The sequence below is a fragment of the Anser anser genome (assembly GCF_964211835.1).
Source record: "Anser anser genome assembly, chromosome: 2".
Classification (NCBI taxonomy): Eukaryota; Metazoa; Chordata; class Aves; order Anseriformes; family Anatidae; genus Anser; species Anser anser.
This window is the reverse complement of record NC_139721.1, coordinates 147,288,111-147,304,405: the sequence shown is the minus strand read 5'-3', so window position 1 is coordinate 147,304,405 and position 16,295 is coordinate 147,288,111. Positions and strand designations below refer to the sequence as shown.

Below are 16,295 nucleotides of genomic sequence, written 5' to 3'. Positions count from 1 at the left end.
CTATAAGGTTAACATCACAAACTATATCTATTTAACACTGAAAAAATCTAATGTTTTCATGCCCTGGCATCTTGTGGCTGTCCTTTGTGCTTTTATATGTAATAAAAAAAAAAAAAAAAAAGGGGAGTTTGTTGGTTTGTTTTACAACTGTAATGTATACTGATTTGTAAGGGAGCATTATAAAATTCATTTGCTCTTTAATAATACATTTCTTCTCTCAATAGCCAACTACTCCACCAAGCCAAGGGAGGCCTGATTCACCAGTTTATGCTAATTTACAAGAACTGAAAATATCTCAGTCTGCACTTCCACCTCTACCTACAAGTGCTCCAGTCCAAATAAATGGGGAATGGGAAACCCATAAAGATACTACAGGACGCTGTTATTACTACAACAGAGGATCACAGGAACGAACTTGGAAACCTCCACGTTGGGCCCGAGATGCAAGCATTAATAAAGGGGATTCCCAGAGCCATGCAGATCATGAGGTAGTTTGTTCTGAGATCACAAACAACGAGATTGTAATGCCTATGAGTACTGTTTTGTTATAGAACTTGATATCTCTGACCTTTGAGGTCTCAAGGAGTGTCTTTTTTGTCTTTTTGGTCATATGGCTTGGTATGAATGAGTAAAGATCAACAATTTCTCTCTTCAGTCAATTTTGTGTATTAGTGTGTACGTGAAATGTGTAAAAGACAGGTCACAAATCTGAGTACTAGTTGTAAAAGTGCCCAACAGTACTTCATTAGGTGTTGCAGCTTTGCTTTTAAAATTAAAGGAAAGCTAAGAAACCTTGAAACTACCAGGGCTTTAAATGACAATTGAGTATGAAGGTCGTCATAACTTTTCTGATATGGTGTTCTCTTTTTCAGTATATTCAGCATATTTTTGGGTGAGAAGAGGGAGATTGGGAAGGAGAGGGAGTGTGGGAAGGGGGATGAAAAAAGCAAGGGGATTTTTTTTATCAACCTCAGTTAACTATACAGTAAAACAAAGGCAGACGATATACAGCTATTTGCTACTACTTGGTTAATGCTGTGGCAGTAAATTTAAATATGAAGTATTTTTCTTAGAGGAAAATATTTTTTTTTTTTTTTCAGAGAGGAATTAGGTGGTTGTAGACATGGATGTAGAGAAATCCAGAGTCTAGGTGTCAAAACTAGACTTAATAGAGTTCCATAGCATGTTCCTGCAGGGTCAAAAATACTGATATAATTGAGGCTTCTATTCAATTCCATCCATTTTATCTAACTGTTTGTTTAGAATTGAATTTACATGCTTTTCAATGATTTTTGTGTGGAGCCTTGGATAACTCTTGAACAAACTGGAGGAGAAGGCAGTCAAAGGAGCAATACTTGGTTATGGAAGTGTGTTACCTGAGAAAATCCTTTTCTTCATTCTGTGAATGATAACTGGGTATCGAAGAAAAGCAGAGAAGACAAATTATGGTGCTGGCAGGCCTGCCAACCAAGTGTCTAGGTCCAATAGTGGCAAATGCTTGGGGCGGGGAGAATCTGTCCCAGTTTTTGGCAGTTGGCTGTAGGAACTTTTGACTTGATTACATTCCAACCATAAATGCTATTCTGTAGGTATGTCAATAGATTTTTTTCATTATGCAAACGTTTTACTTTTTGAAGCATTTTTCAGTTGTTCAGCTTTGCCACAGATTTTCCTTAAGAGAATCGAAGCTTACTATGAAATTATTAATGTTAGAAGATTGTTTAGGATAATGTTTGAGGTGCAAATATATTCTGTGCGACTGATTGCTAGGGAGAGGCAAACAGTAGTGTTAGTCTATTTGAGCTGCTACGGTTCAGATAAAGAAACGGAATAGTTGGAAGATGGATATTACTGTTTAAATATGCTTAAAATAGTGCTCTTGTATTCAAACAGTGCTTAGGTTAATCAGTTTCTTGATTGAAAGAAAAAGCAAACATATTTGTCAAAAAGTCTTCCACTTTTATATACCCTTTTCAAATATGTATAGTTTAGGTGGATTTCCTCCTGAGCTATTACACTATTTAGTTTTAAAATTTAATTGTGTACTGCTCAGGAATTTTAGATTGCTAGGAGTTCTGTTGTGGAAGTCTGCATTTGGGCCAGTAGTGCCAGAAAGAGGAAAGAAAGGAAAAGGGAACCTCTTCATCGCCACTGGGAATGGCCTTCCTAGCAGCAGTGACATTTGCAAGCATTTAAACAGTCTTTTGTTGTCACAAGCTAGTGGCTGCAACAGGTAAACTGGCAAAATGTCTGCAACCATCTTACAGTTCTCCGTTAATTTCTCACTGGCTGTGCTTTTGCTGGAAATGACTTTGTTCTTAGTCAGGATGAGATGATTGCTTTTTTGAGTAGTAACTCACCTAGCAATGAGAGTAACCGGTTTTCTAGTGTGATTACTATTCCTTCTTCTCATGGAAGAACTTTGAATAATTCTTTCTCTTTCCCCACCATCTGCAAATAATGCCTGATTCCTATTCCCACCTCTGTACCACCACTTCACTGTGTAGTTGCACGTTGAGAAAGCCTGTTTACTGCCTGTGTATTATATCAGACAGCTCAGTTCTTCCATTTATTTGTGATGCTTAAGGTATCACAGTGTGACCTTCAAACAATTTTATCTGTTAAAATTTCATTCTTTGTAAGATCAATGGATGATGCGTGCTTTGATTAACATAAACTTGTGTCGAGCTGAAAAATTTCCAGTAGCACAAATTCCTTACATTATTTGTCCTCTCTGACTAAGGTATTAAAGTTTTTGTTGATTTTGAAGTCAGTTTTTCCCTTCTGTTCTGCATTTGGGAGTGTACTTCACACTCCACTGGTTGTGTTCACCATTTCATTTATGACCTTTAAGTACTTTAAGTACTCTAATACCTTAGAGTACAGGTTGAGATCCCAGGCTAAGCTACAGTAAAATATAGAACATCCCAGATTTTGTCTGACCATGAGGATTTAGATTGCTGTTGGAACAAATATATCTTAATAATTAGCAAAAACTGATTTAATGTATTTTAATGAAATTAAATAGGCTTTTACATACTAGTCAGTTCTCCTCATTCCCTTCAGATTTAGCAATACAGGAGCATATGCACAAAGGTTAAATGCTAGTTGTATCTCTAATGATTTGTCCTCAGAGGAGGTTGTATCTTATTAGGTAGCAAAATGACAAGGTGACATCAATATGAGAACTGTATATGGCTATATATTATAATGTATGTATTCATTTGTAATTTATTAGAACATAAATAGCTTGTAGTTGGTCTTAAAACTTTGTGGTTAGGATTTTTTTTTTTTTTTGTAATTAAGAATAGGCAAAATTATACTTAACATGTTGAAGCTGATAAGAGGTATGACACAAAGAAAACGGCCTTAAGTTACAGCAGTTATTTGGACTTCGGGGTGTGGAACAGTACAATCCTAACAGGGCCTCTGGTAAAGGAAGACTAAATATGGATAAAATTTATCAGAGGCAGTGACTTGCTAATTTTTTTGAGGAAAGAGCTCTAAACGGTAACTGGGAGAAATTGGTCAAACTGCGGAGTGGTTTAATTAGGACTGTAAGTGAAATGAGACGTGATGTCGGATCAGAGAAGGGAAAAACCTCTGATGCACATCTAGGAGACCAGAACGTGGAGACCAGTGAATTAACCAACAGCCTGCTGTAAAGCAGCACTATTTCGTTTAAATTGAAATCCGCATTTAAAAAATGTGGCCAAGATGCTCTTTCATTCCCTGTTTTTAATTTGTTTCAAAATAAACAGGGTAATAAAGGGATGCTAGCTTTAAAGACTCGTTTTTTTTCCTCACTGTTTTTGAAAGTAGTGGTAACTTCCAAAACTGGTTTAATGATAGAAGAGAGACCATAAACATTCCCCATTTCTAAACACAATGTGCCCTGGTCTCTGCCCTGATTTTCAACGTAAATGGAAAAAAGGCAGGAAAGGCATTAGAAATGATGGTGTGGGGGACATTTTTGTAATTCGCTTTGTAATGTCGCAGTAAAGTTCTTAGGAGGGGTAAGGTTTTGGCAGCTGCCTGCGTAAGATGGTTTTAGCTAGATGTGGTATCCTGTGATTGAGGATGGGACCCTACAAAGTAGCACGGAGGCTACATGAAGGGAGAGTGGGGTAGAGAGCTCGCAGGCAGTTAGTGCTGGGAGAGAAACTGAATGTAGTTGAGCGTGGTTTGGCCAGTGTTCTCTTTAATCCCCATTTAGGCAGCTTTAGCAGTTGTTCCTAGTAGCTGGGGGATGAAGGATGCCTTGGTTTGATAAACTTTGAAACAACTCTGGCATTTCATTTAAGTTTGTCAGCCAAGGTTAAGGTCTGAGATAGTGTGGTAGGTGGGATTAGCTCATCCTTGGAACTTCAGGCATGAAATAGGGGGTTATAGACATGTGTTAACTCATTCTTACTGAACAAAAGCTTTCTTTTTCTTGGAGAATTTTCATTTTTAAGTCTTCTGTTTAGTTTTAAATGTGTACAGTGCTTCTTTAGTATCAGGAATTACTTGGAAGAAGCATTATGTTATTTGTTCAGAATTCCTGTTAATGAAAAAACCAAAACCATACCCTCCAAGTCTTCTACTTTGATTGAACAAATGTCAGTGTGCTTGTATTTAAGTATTAAAATATAATGTAAATTTAAATGCGCATATACACTACAATTATCCTATAAAACAGTTGTTCAAGTGGGGCCAATAACATTAATATCAAGTCAGTGGTCTCAATTCAAGCGTAAAAGCGTGGCTGAGGACTTTCTGTTGTCCAAGTAGTCAGAAATCGGCAATTCAGATTTTCATGTTATCCTGTGTCCGCGAGGTGAGATTGTTTAATGCATAGTTTAAGTGCACCCATCCTTTTCGCTGCAGAAGACACGCTTATGTTGGTTTGTTAATGACCAAATTGCGTGCTATGGGTTTTGCTGTGCTTGGTAAGCTAGCTTGTGTCAATTTAGGGAGTCTCCCTCATGCAAGTGGTAAGCTACTCCAAAAGCTAACACCAAAGCCCATATAATAATTCGGAAATGTCACTAAATATGTAGTCTCTAAAAACAGTCTCTTTAAAACTGGTGAATTTCAGATGCTTGGATTTTTTTTTTTTTTGGTAAGAGTTTAAGCTTTTCAGGAGAGAGAAGTTTGCCCTTTTTTTCCTAGTTTAAAACGGGAATTTTGCCTTTCTTCCTGCTTTATGGCTTTCTTTTAAAACCTTTACATTGTGTTGTTGAACCTTAGTCCATATTTAACCATCATTTTCAAATAGCAATGATGCGTTCCCTCTTAAGATTTTGCCTGCTACCGGCCTATGATCCATGATATTGTGAGAGGAAATGCGTGCTGATTTCTTCAGGAGACTCTGTTGTAGAAATATTGTTGTGGAAGATGAATGTAGAGAGGGTTTTTTTGATGCATGGAGTGGATACTTGGAATAATATCTACAATACCTTAGGAAGGAGATGAACAAGGTGTACTAAAGAACAGAAGTTTTGGTGTGTGTGCAAAATCTTTACTTCACATGCCAAACGTGTTCTTTACATTATAATCCACTCTTGCCTTTGGAAGGTAATCTTGTAGTTCAGCTAGCTGTGCCTTCAGTTGGTGGAATATCTTGATTTATGAATCAACTTTTTGTCACATTTGTCAGCATTGGAAGGAGAAAGGTGGAAATTCCTCATTCTTGTAAGATGCATTGCAGACCTAGATAGGTGGAAATGGAGTTTAAAGTTATCCTAAATGATTATTGTGTTTCCAGGTACTATTTGGGAAGGGAAGGAAAGAATCCAGGTATGAAAGCAGGGACGTTGTTAGGAAACCAGTAGGTCATCCAGGTTTTCTGCGGCAACAGAGTTTACTAACGCTGACTTTCTTCATCAATGAGTAATGTAAATTTGTGGGAATAAAATTTAGATTGACAAAAAAATGGGAGTCAAAATTATATTTGAAATAGTTGTATGGTATTGTTTAAATCTGAGTAGTTGGAATCTGGTATGGTAGAATAAAAAAATTATCAGTATAAACTCTGTTCTAAAAATGTTTTGAATTACCTAGCAATTATCAAATCCTTACGAACTGTAAAAATGTCTGTCTTATTTTCTGATGTAAGGTATAAAAATGTGAACTTCTCTCAGTTATTGCTATTCTCGTTCTCTCCAAATAATCTTTGATCTTTCAGATTTTAAAGCATTTTCATTCTCAAAACTGCCTTATGTTTCTGACTACTTGTAGCATCTTTCATCAGAAGAAAACGACCACAGTTCTTGTTACAGCCAGTCAGATAGTCAGTATGGTTCTCCTCCAAGGGGTTGGTCAGAAGAGTTGGATGAACATGGTCAAACCTTATATACCAATGACTATACTAATGAAAAGGTACTTTTTCCCTTCTTCTCGTCACATGTTCAGCTAATTCACTGTTAGAAATTCCGGTTTCGTTTCTAGAAGTCAAAAGCATTCCGTAGTGGTATCTCCTTTTGTTTTTAAACTTGCATGAAAATTTCACAACTGAACTAACATTTTTTTCTTATGTATGTCCTTTGCCATGCTAAGGACATACTTTTTTCTTTTTTTTTTTTTTTTCCCCACCTGCCATCCTCTTGGTTACACTTCAGGAATGAACTTAATACCAGTATGATGCTCTTATCTTTTTAAGGGTTTTCTTGTCTATGAGATAGGTCTTCCAGATAGGATGGTTTCAAACTGAAAATAATGCTGCTTTCTCAGTTTCATTCTTGCCTTATTTGAGGTTTTCAGTACTGGTTTCAGATATAGACAAACTTTTTACTTAAACCATAGCAGTATCAGTAGATTTATGTTCTATTCTAAGGAGATAATTGCTACTGATAACTTACTGTGATTCTGGGCATATCCTAGAAATTTCTACCATGCAGGAAAAATGACTATGATATTTGTATATATTTGTAAAGAAGTCTTGTTTTAATTGCTGACTGAAGTTGTGTTTTGATTTTTAACCTTCAAAAAGTGTTTATGGCAACAGTAGTATAATTACCATGTTGTAGCACTACTTCTTCTCTACTTGATATATGTAAGTTTTTTAAAAGAAGCTTTTACGTGATTGAGTTTTATGTCAGTTTTGGAGTTTTGTCCTTCTTAATCTATTTCTGTGAAAAATCTATAGCTCATACCTCTTTTGGCAAACATGCAAGTATTGTTTAAAAAAAAAAACAACACTGGGACTGAGAGAGAACAGTATTTCCTATCACAAACCTTTCATTGAAAGGCAGTTCTGTGAAACCTACTTGACCCAAGAACCCTGATGTGAGTTTTTTCTATGCATGTTTTTGTGAGACCATCCTGTAGAATTTTACTCATTAAAATTCTGTCTGTTCTGCACAACTAGTGATAATCACCATAGTTTTACCTCTTTGGTTCTGGGAGCTGCTGATAGAGGTTACATAAGTTATATTCTTCATGATTTATTTAGATACTGCATCTCATGCTCCTGTCGATGGTACAAAAACGTAGTTGTTCAAATTGTGCAATAATCTCTTAAATTATCAGTTGCTGGTTGAGCTTCTTATAATTCTGTAATTTTATCTATACAGTTCTTACTCAGATCTGGTACAAAGATTGTACCTCCTTAAACTGATGTCATAATGTTGATAAAAGTGAGATGTGTAATCTTCAAAATATCTGTTGATCACATTGTCTTGGTAGTTTATGTGAGTCATCAGGAATTCCATAACTGTGATATTGCAGGTGTTTTTCCTGAGGTGTTTCAGAAGGAAAAAATGATAGTGAGCCCTATTCAGAAAGCAGAAAACTAAAATGTTGCTCCCATTGTTAACTAACCTTGGTTAGTTAATGGAGGTTGCTTGGTAGGCACTGCTGAAGTGGATGGAACTTTAATAAAAATTAATTTTAAATCCCAAATACCAGAGACTGTCTATGTTATGACTGTCACACTAATTATATTGCCTGTCATCACATTTCTTTCTGCAGTGGATAAAACACGCAGATGAACAAGGTAGACCATACTACTACAGTGCCGATGGTTCCCGATCAGAATGGGAGTTACCTAAGGTGAGTGACCTAATAAAGAAACTTTAACAACTTGGGATTTTCCTCTCCTCCTCAGGAAATGTTCTATGAGGCCCTTAATGGGAGTTATTTGCAAGAAGAGGGCTTAGTTACTTCTAGCATTTTTGTGGAATTTCTGATTGAGGAGAGAAAAAAACATACTAAAGGACATAAAAAAATAGATGTATGTAACTATTCAGATGTCAAAAAAGGTATCTTTTCTGAACTGAGCTTTTCATGTACGAATGCAAAGTATTATCTGTGATTCATCTCTGAAATAGAAAATCTTTGTAGGAAAAAAGTTTTTTCTTACAAAACAAAATGTTCCTTAAAAACTGCAGTCTATTTTTATTACCCTCCAAAATGAATGATTTTTCTGTCCTATATTTCTAAATTTGGTGATTTAAATCTTAGACTGAGAGGTGTTAAAAAACAAATTTCAACAGTTTTGTGGTGTCTTTGAGGATGACACTTGAGAGCTTCACTAGAAGTGTGTTCTGGTATTTATTAATTTTGGAATAAAAATAAAAATAAAAATTTGTAGGAAATCAACGTATTTAGGTAGTCTGAGAATGTTCCTATTATTACTTAATTTACATTTTCATGTTGAAAAATTATAGAACATTTTTCATAAGGATGTAGTTGTACAACTTTTAGGATGTTTGTTTGATCTCATATAGTAAGGTTATAAAAAAAAGATTCACAGGGAATTGCATGCATCGAACATATCGAAGTGTGTGATTCTCAACTATTGTTCCTTTAGTACAAAAAACAGTGTCATTTCTAATTAAAAAGGAGTAACTGTAATAGTGCTTTTGTAATACTTGTGGGAAAATATTTAAAGTTACAAATGAAGCTATACACTACCCTATTGTTACATCAGCTAAAGGATTTGTATCTGAGCTGAGCTGACATTATGAAGTTTCCTATGTTGATCTGATGTGTTGGGTATCTTGAATTTTGTAACATGTCAAAGCTATCTGATCTGTAACTATTGTTTTTAAAAGCTACTTAGCTATTGATTAGCTATTAGATTAGCAGTGTGCAAATCTGCTAGGACAGGTTTTACCAGAAGCAATTGATAGTCTATATAGTTGAAGGTAATTTGGGGGAATGATGTCTTGGGTACTTCATTCGGTGACTTCTGCACAGAAGGTTTTGACTGTGAAGAAGTTGCTTTCCACTGAAATAGATTGGATTTGGATTTAAACTAAATAGCAAATGGAGTTGGCTTTAATCCAACTGTAACAAGTCACGAAGAGAATCCAGCACTGTTAACCTGAGGCACCTTAACTACAGGGGTGAGGTCTAGTATTTGTGTGTTTGTGCATGATATTCTAGTGGTTCTTCGTAAACCTCTGGGCTCCCTTGTGTTATTAACCACCTACAGAATGAAACAAAGCCTCTGTTTCTTGGAGTTAATGGTCTGATATGATTTAGCTCATATTTATATGAAAATCATCAAATATTTTTGTTAGGAAATTTGCTTAAATTGTTTAGCCTGGGCTATTGGAGTAGCAAATATTCTTAATTTCCTTACTGAGCATTCTTGAATGTACTAAATCTTGGTTGGAAGCAAATACGAGGTTAACAGAAGTAAATGAGCAATTGACTTCTTGATTCACAGTCCAACTGCCTATCTGTTGACAGAAATCCCTGGCTTTTAGCTTTGAGTGCAGTGGAATAGATTAAATGTTTTAGCAAAACATTTAGCTAGTCTGTGTATCTGAAAAACATACAGTATAAACAAACGTTAAAAACTTGTGAGTAGTTGAAGCATGATTGAAGATCAGTCTTTTGAAAGACTCGCTGAAGCGTGTTCTAAAAGCGCTTAGGAGCAAATGAACTGGAAAGACAACGCAGACTGCAGAGCGACTTTGAAGAAAAATAATCTCTATCAAAAACTCTCGTGAATGGTGAAACGACCTTAGAAAGACTTCAGCGTTTTAACTCCTGCTTAAATGAAAATTAAGTTACTTGGAAAAAAAAGATCTTTGAGAAGAAATTAGATACAATCTCCAGTGGTTCTCTAGATCAGTTTTTTCCCCCAACATATTTTGGAAGGCAATATATGAACTAAATATTTTGTGAAATAAACAAATAGAATAGTATGGTCATGTAGTGTTGTTAAACCAGAAAAAGATCGTAATTCTTTTTGAGGTGATTCTTAGTAATCTGGACATCGATAGAACTAAAAAACATCCAGAGGCTTCTGGAAATAGCACATTAGCTGATCTAATACGTTATATGAAAAAACTTCACTTTTATAGCATTAGCTGTAAATGTGAACATGCTCTGGAATAACACTTCAGTAGTCTTGAATGTGTGTTTAAAAAATATCTGATATTAGAGGAGTTAGGGAGAGTTACAAAACAAATTACTTCAGTCTCATAGAAAGCCCTCCAGTCACGTATATTTACATGACATCTAGGAATAGCTGAATGCCTCTGGCTAAAAGCAACATCTCGGATGGAGTAGCTTTGACAACTGCTAGAAAAAATTCTATTAAGACTCATGAGTGTGACCCAGCTTTTTGTAGTGGAACAGAAGAACATGCCGAATTATTCTTTATATTGGATAATAACATTCACTCATAACTTGTCCTACCTCTTCCAAAAGACTTTGTTTTCTCCTGTGATTTCTGCTATATTCAGTTATCAGTTCTTGCTGATTATTTAAAAAAAAAAAAAAAGTACAAGGTCTTCTGTGAATAGTTTGTGATAAAATTGGTTTATTTCCTTTTTAGTGAATGAGTAATATCTAAATCATAGTGAGGAAGGATATGGCCCTATTCCGTAAGCCTAGTAGTTTTCTAATAGAAGTTTTATATTTTGAGCAAATGAAGAACTCTGTATTAAGGGGGGAAAAAGTTAAGTTGATCTCAGGAATAAAAACCTTCTAAAGTTTAAAAATGCAACTTATCAAGATGACAAACAAAAAAAAGGCAAGGAAACCTACATAATAAATATTGAATAAGTAGCTGAAAGGGGAGGAAAAGAGGACAGGCTAATAAAAACTAGAGATGCTGAGTAATTGTCTTCCCAGTTTTCCAAATGCATTCCTAGTCTTGTATCTAAAAAGAAAAATAGCATAACAGCATGGTTATTGGACATCAGCTGTCTGAGTTCCCTTATGCAAGAGTAGACATCAGAAGAAAATGCTTGTACTATAAGCATCAGGAGTGAACTCATAGTTCTGGCTGTTAACATTTAGAGACTATGATATCCCAATTACACTTTCTGTTCTCAGAAGTTAGTTCACCATTAGCTCCCCTCACTTACTGCATGTACAGAGGCGGCAGTAGGTAGAGGAGCTTCATTTCAGGATGTCATCTTAGACTGACAGTTTTCTTTTGCCATCTCTGCCCTCCAACATCAAGTGTGAGCTCAGAGGTCTCAGTTCTGGTGCTCAGGTGAATGATTTTGCTGCTGGAGACCTCAGTGTTGTCAGACAACGAATGACACCTGAAAAATTATAGTAAACACGATGCTGGTAATAGGAAGAAGATACTGTGCAGTCAAATGGTGAAAGAAAAAAGTGAAAATATGTATGCATGAACTTGTCTCGTGGCCAGGATGTGAACAGGTCCTACCGTGAGCAGTGCTACTTGGTTTGAGGTAACACATTATGTGTGTTGGCATTCGTGTCTACTGTAAGTCTGTACACATTAGTAACAGTGAATAACCCTCACATTCTTGTCATGAAGTTTGGGATAGCTTGGAGGAAGTTGAGACTGCCTCAGCTGATGTGATGACTTAGAGGTATGTAAGGACAGAAGTGCAGGTGATATTATGACAAACCTGAGATAAATCTGAAGATGTAGTCATTTTTTTTTTTGTTCCTTTCTCTTTAATGTGTGTACCTGTATTGAAGAGGCCTGGTCTGGTCTTCCTCACTTGTCCTGGTGTGGTGGTTTCCAGCCCCCTTCATTCCTCCCAGATAAGAGAAGGGGGGGGGGGAAGTATCCCCAGCTTTTGCTGAGGCAAGCAGTGGTGCCTGTGGCAATCAGTACTGACTTGGTGCTGGTCCTGACTCAGTGCTGGTCTTTGCAGGCCAGCAGTCCTAGCGAAACAGTGGGTAAGAAGGTGAAGCAAAGAACATCCAAGGCAGCAAAGTCAATGATCCAGAGGGGTCTCCAGTCGCTTCTGCTTCAGGTGGAGCTGCCTTCTTCAGCACCCTCCTGCCCCTGCACAGCCTCTGTTCCTTCAGAGAGGCTGCTGCCTCAAACGCTGCTGCAATACAGATGGAAAATGAGTCTCATTTTCTCCAAGGAAAGAAAAGTATGAGGTAGAGATGAGGTCCGTGAAAAGACCAAAAAAAAAACAACCCAACCACAAAACTTATATTTATGTGTTAAGGAAAACATTGTATTGATTTAGCTAGGAAGAGCAAAATGTGTACATCAGTGGTACATTAATCACAGCACTAAAAAAATGTATTCAAAGCCAACGACTGTTCTAGCATTGGAGAAATACTTCTGTTCTGAGGCAACATTAAAAAAAAAAAATATTTTTTTAATATATGATTTCAGACTATCCGTTGGGAGAACTGCAAATGCTAGAATAAGGTAGTAAAGATGACTAGGATATCAGAATATTCTTAAATGTTCCTATTTTAATCTAACTGCAAGAAAGTAGAGTAAAATGTTTAACTTTGGGTCTTTACCAAGTTTCGCTGTCAGTTGCATTCCGCGCTTTTCTCCCTTCACCCGCCTGTTCCTTGCATTTGGCTGTGGCTGTTGTTAGCGCAAACAAAGAAGAATCTTTGTTCTGTTTCTTGAAGCTGACAGATCTGTGTCATCTCCCTAAAAATGGGGACAACTGCTACAAATAACTCGGAGGTGTTGCATTTATTCCAATTGCAATTAGGCTAGGACAGAGCCTTGAGCCATGCCATATTATCAGGTTAAAATTAAATATAAATAATTTAGCTAGTTGCGAGGGTTAGAAAATTTTGTACCAAAGCAAAGAGAGCTTTCAAGTAGCTGTGAAGGCAGCTGCTTGAAAAATTCAACAATGAAAATAACTCTGTGTTACCCAAATTTGCACCATTAGTGTCCTTATCCTACACCAAGAGCTGGTGTAACAAGAGGTCAGCGTCACTTGGCACATGTGGTAAGGTTATGAACAATTTGCTGATGTCCTTATTTCCTGATAAAAAGAAACTGGTAGTAGAATAGGGAACAAATGGAGGCGATGTGCTAGAGGGGGTAATGTAATGGGACAATTTTTGATTTGGGGGGAAAACTTTAAAGGAGCAGCAGCCTGCATTCTTAGAATTCTTGGTCACGTTATCAAAAATTTTAGATTTAAGAAAATAATAGCATCTTAGGGTCTGATGTTTAGATGCATGGTATCATCAGATGATCTTTGTATGGCCCTTCCCTAATCTCTTCAAGATTACATCAGAGACGCCAAGGAGGCATCTGACTGCATCACCAATAGCTCTGGCCACTTCTCTCTAGACAGTGACATCTGTCCAGTCTAGAGGATGGCTAGTTCGGTTGGATAACGTGGAGCCTGAAACAGTATCTTTATCTCACTGTGCTTCTCTTTGGAAAACCACAGATCAGACCATTTATTTCAGAAGCTGAGGCTTGTCTTGAGCCCAGAAATATATTTTTTATTTTTTCTCTTTGTAGTTCATTCTACTGTTTGCAGAGAGGGTGGGGAAAAAAAAGCAAACCCACACCTGACAAACAGGCATGAACGCTTGAGTGAAAATTGTTTACTTGACACCTATATTGTGAGAAAATGGGGGAAAGATGTCAAATGTTCTCTTTAAAGAGCTGTCAGTTTATTAACACTGTTTGTATCACCAAAGCAAAGTATTGAAGCTGCTAAGATACGTGGCACAGTGTTCCTGAACTGTTGGAAGTGCATTGTTAATGAGCTCCATATATACTGTTTCTTTACTTTCTCGTTAAATGTTTTGTTAAACTGGAATGTCACATTGTGTTACAGGCCCTTTCTCCTTCAAGATGGGGTTGTCTGTAGAGATAAGTAGACTCCTGCTGATTTGTGGTGGTATAAAAGGCACCTTTTAAATATAGATCACCTGTAAGTAGGCTGTGCCCACATTCTGACTCTTAAGACAGATTTAAATTCAAGACGCTTTACATTAAAGTCTGTATTTGACTGTTGTTAGAACCTGAATTCTTCAGGTTACTCAAATGGAAAGTGTATAGAGGATTTCCATAAATAATATTCAACAGTGTCACTTAAATATAGATATTTTAAAAATAAATGGTTCATTTTATGGCAAAAAATGTTTGAACTGTCCATTTAAATTCTCTAGAACTGTTGTGAGGAACACTGTGGCAGCTTTCTGCGGTGTAGGCATTGTTTCGTCGAAACTCGGTTAGATTTTAGTTGTATGGGCATTTTTTGCATATTGCAAATTGCGTATTTGTTTATTGAGTTGCAGAAGTATCTGCAGAGTGGATGTTTCTAGAACAAGAAAGTCAGCTGGTTTTAGATTCCTTGTAGCTTGAATGAGAGTTCAGCTTTGATTTAACAAGGGGGCAACCTAAAAGTTTCTTAAACCTCACTGTTAAAACATACCTATTGTCATACGAATATAAATGTGCTGAAACCAGTGCAAAGTCACTGCTGTCTTGGATGTGGATCTCTACAATGATAATCAATACGCCTCTGTCTGTACACGAACCACCAAATCTTATTCTCTGTACTGTAATATTCATTCAACTGGGAGTATTTTATTACCGTTATGCATATTGGAATAAATTAAATACTAAATTTATCATTTACTTTCTAAGTATTGACATTGTTGAAAAATCAGTTTGTGCTTCAAAGCTGCTATCGTATAGTGTCTGCCATGGCAGTAGTAATGACGGCTCTTTATTTAGACACTAACTGCATTGGGTTATTTAGCTTAAATTTGGCATTTCTGTTATTTAACTTAAATCTTACTTTGCTTTGTTGGAATGTGTTACTGTCTTTGAAGACCTCAAACTCCAGGATTACAGTGGTAAATCTGCAGCAAAACTGTGGAATTCAATGCACTTACAAAGACTATTGTTTTAGCCTTTTTTAATAAAAAGGACATTTGATTTTCCTGTGTTACATCTTACCCAGTGGGTTCTAGTCCTTTACGTGACTCCACAAATACTTCCATATGTCCCTATGTGCAGATTTTAGTCTTCTAACACTGAATAGAGACAATAAGAATTTTATTGCCCTTGTAAAGCAAACAAAATTGATGTTGTTTTTCCTTTTTTGTATTTTCAGTGTTAAACTCTGCTTGAAATATTTTTATAATTCTTTATAGTGCTACCCTGGTGATGATGGTGATTATTTGAAATGACTGCACTACTGACAAGTATGCTGCAGTGCTGAGATGAAATTAATTGCTACGTCCTTCTACGGCTTTCACGTTTTCTTAACCTCTTGATCTTTTGGGATGCTGTTGAGTTAGTGGATTTATCAGAACGTAGGTCTTCTGTTTCCTTGGGCTATTAAAGCTCTGCCAAGTCCTAAAGCTATTTCCTGCTAAATACTTACTTTCTGTGCTGAGGAACAGCAAATCCTTCTATCAGTAATTCTGTGTAGTTATTCTGAAAAGCAAATCCTCACCTTTTTGTGTCTCCTCTCCTAGCCATACCAAACGCTTGGGTCAAAGAGAATTATATTCAGTCAATCACCACTCTCAATCTGAATGGCTTACAGTAGAATAGAAGGGTTCTCCTTGTTTTACACGAGACCTGACAGGTGGTATAGTACTGTTGGTGCGATATGAAGACTGAATGTTTATATCTTGTGTTTATTCTAATGCCACGGTGGTTCTCAATGTGCCAGTTGGTTGCAGAATGATAAGCTGTTGCCTAAGAAATCAAACATCTGTCTGTTGCCCAAGAGAGGCACTACAGCAGACAGGAAGTTCTGAAGACTAAAAAGAAAAAGAAGGCTATTTTGATACCCTTAAGTGAAATAGGGAATCTGAACATTTGTACTGTTAATATGTATGAATGGCATGCTCAGGTGTTGTTTGTATAAATTAGATTCTACTTATAGTTTGATTTTTCTTTTCTTTAGTATAATGCTTCACCACAGCAGCAAAGAGATATAATAAAGAGTAGGAGTCTGGACAGGAGGCTACAAGAACCAATAGTTTTAACAAAATGGAGGCACAGCACAATTGTGTTGGACACCAACGATAAGGTAGGAGTGAGTTAAACAGCATGCTCCAATGTGAACCGTTTCTGATTTCTAAAGTATTTAACAGAAAATCAGTGTGCATGAATT

General features: G+C 36.5%; 1 protein-coding gene across 13 annotated transcripts in view; it reads left to right on the top strand.

The window, feature by feature from the left end:
* ARHGAP12 (Rho GTPase activating protein 12) overlaps positions 1 to 16,295 on the top strand; it is a 77,789-nt gene that overhangs the window by 32,095 nt on the left and 29,399 nt on the right. For 7 of the 13 annotated variants that reach the window (XM_083824626.1, XM_083824623.1, XM_083824617.1 and 4 more), the window contains exons 3-6: positions 225 to 488; positions 6,223 to 6,363; positions 7,954 to 8,034; positions 16,086 to 16,211. In XM_083824626.1, coding sequence (XP_083680752.1) covers positions 225 to 488; positions 6,223 to 6,363; positions 7,954 to 8,034; positions 16,086 to 16,211 — 612 coding nt within the window. The remainder of the gene's footprint in view (positions 1 to 224; positions 489 to 6,222; positions 6,364 to 7,953; positions 8,035 to 16,085; positions 16,212 to 16,295) is intronic. The other 6 variants (XM_083824618.1, XM_083824629.1, XM_083824627.1 and 3 more) reach the window with 2 other exon arrangements.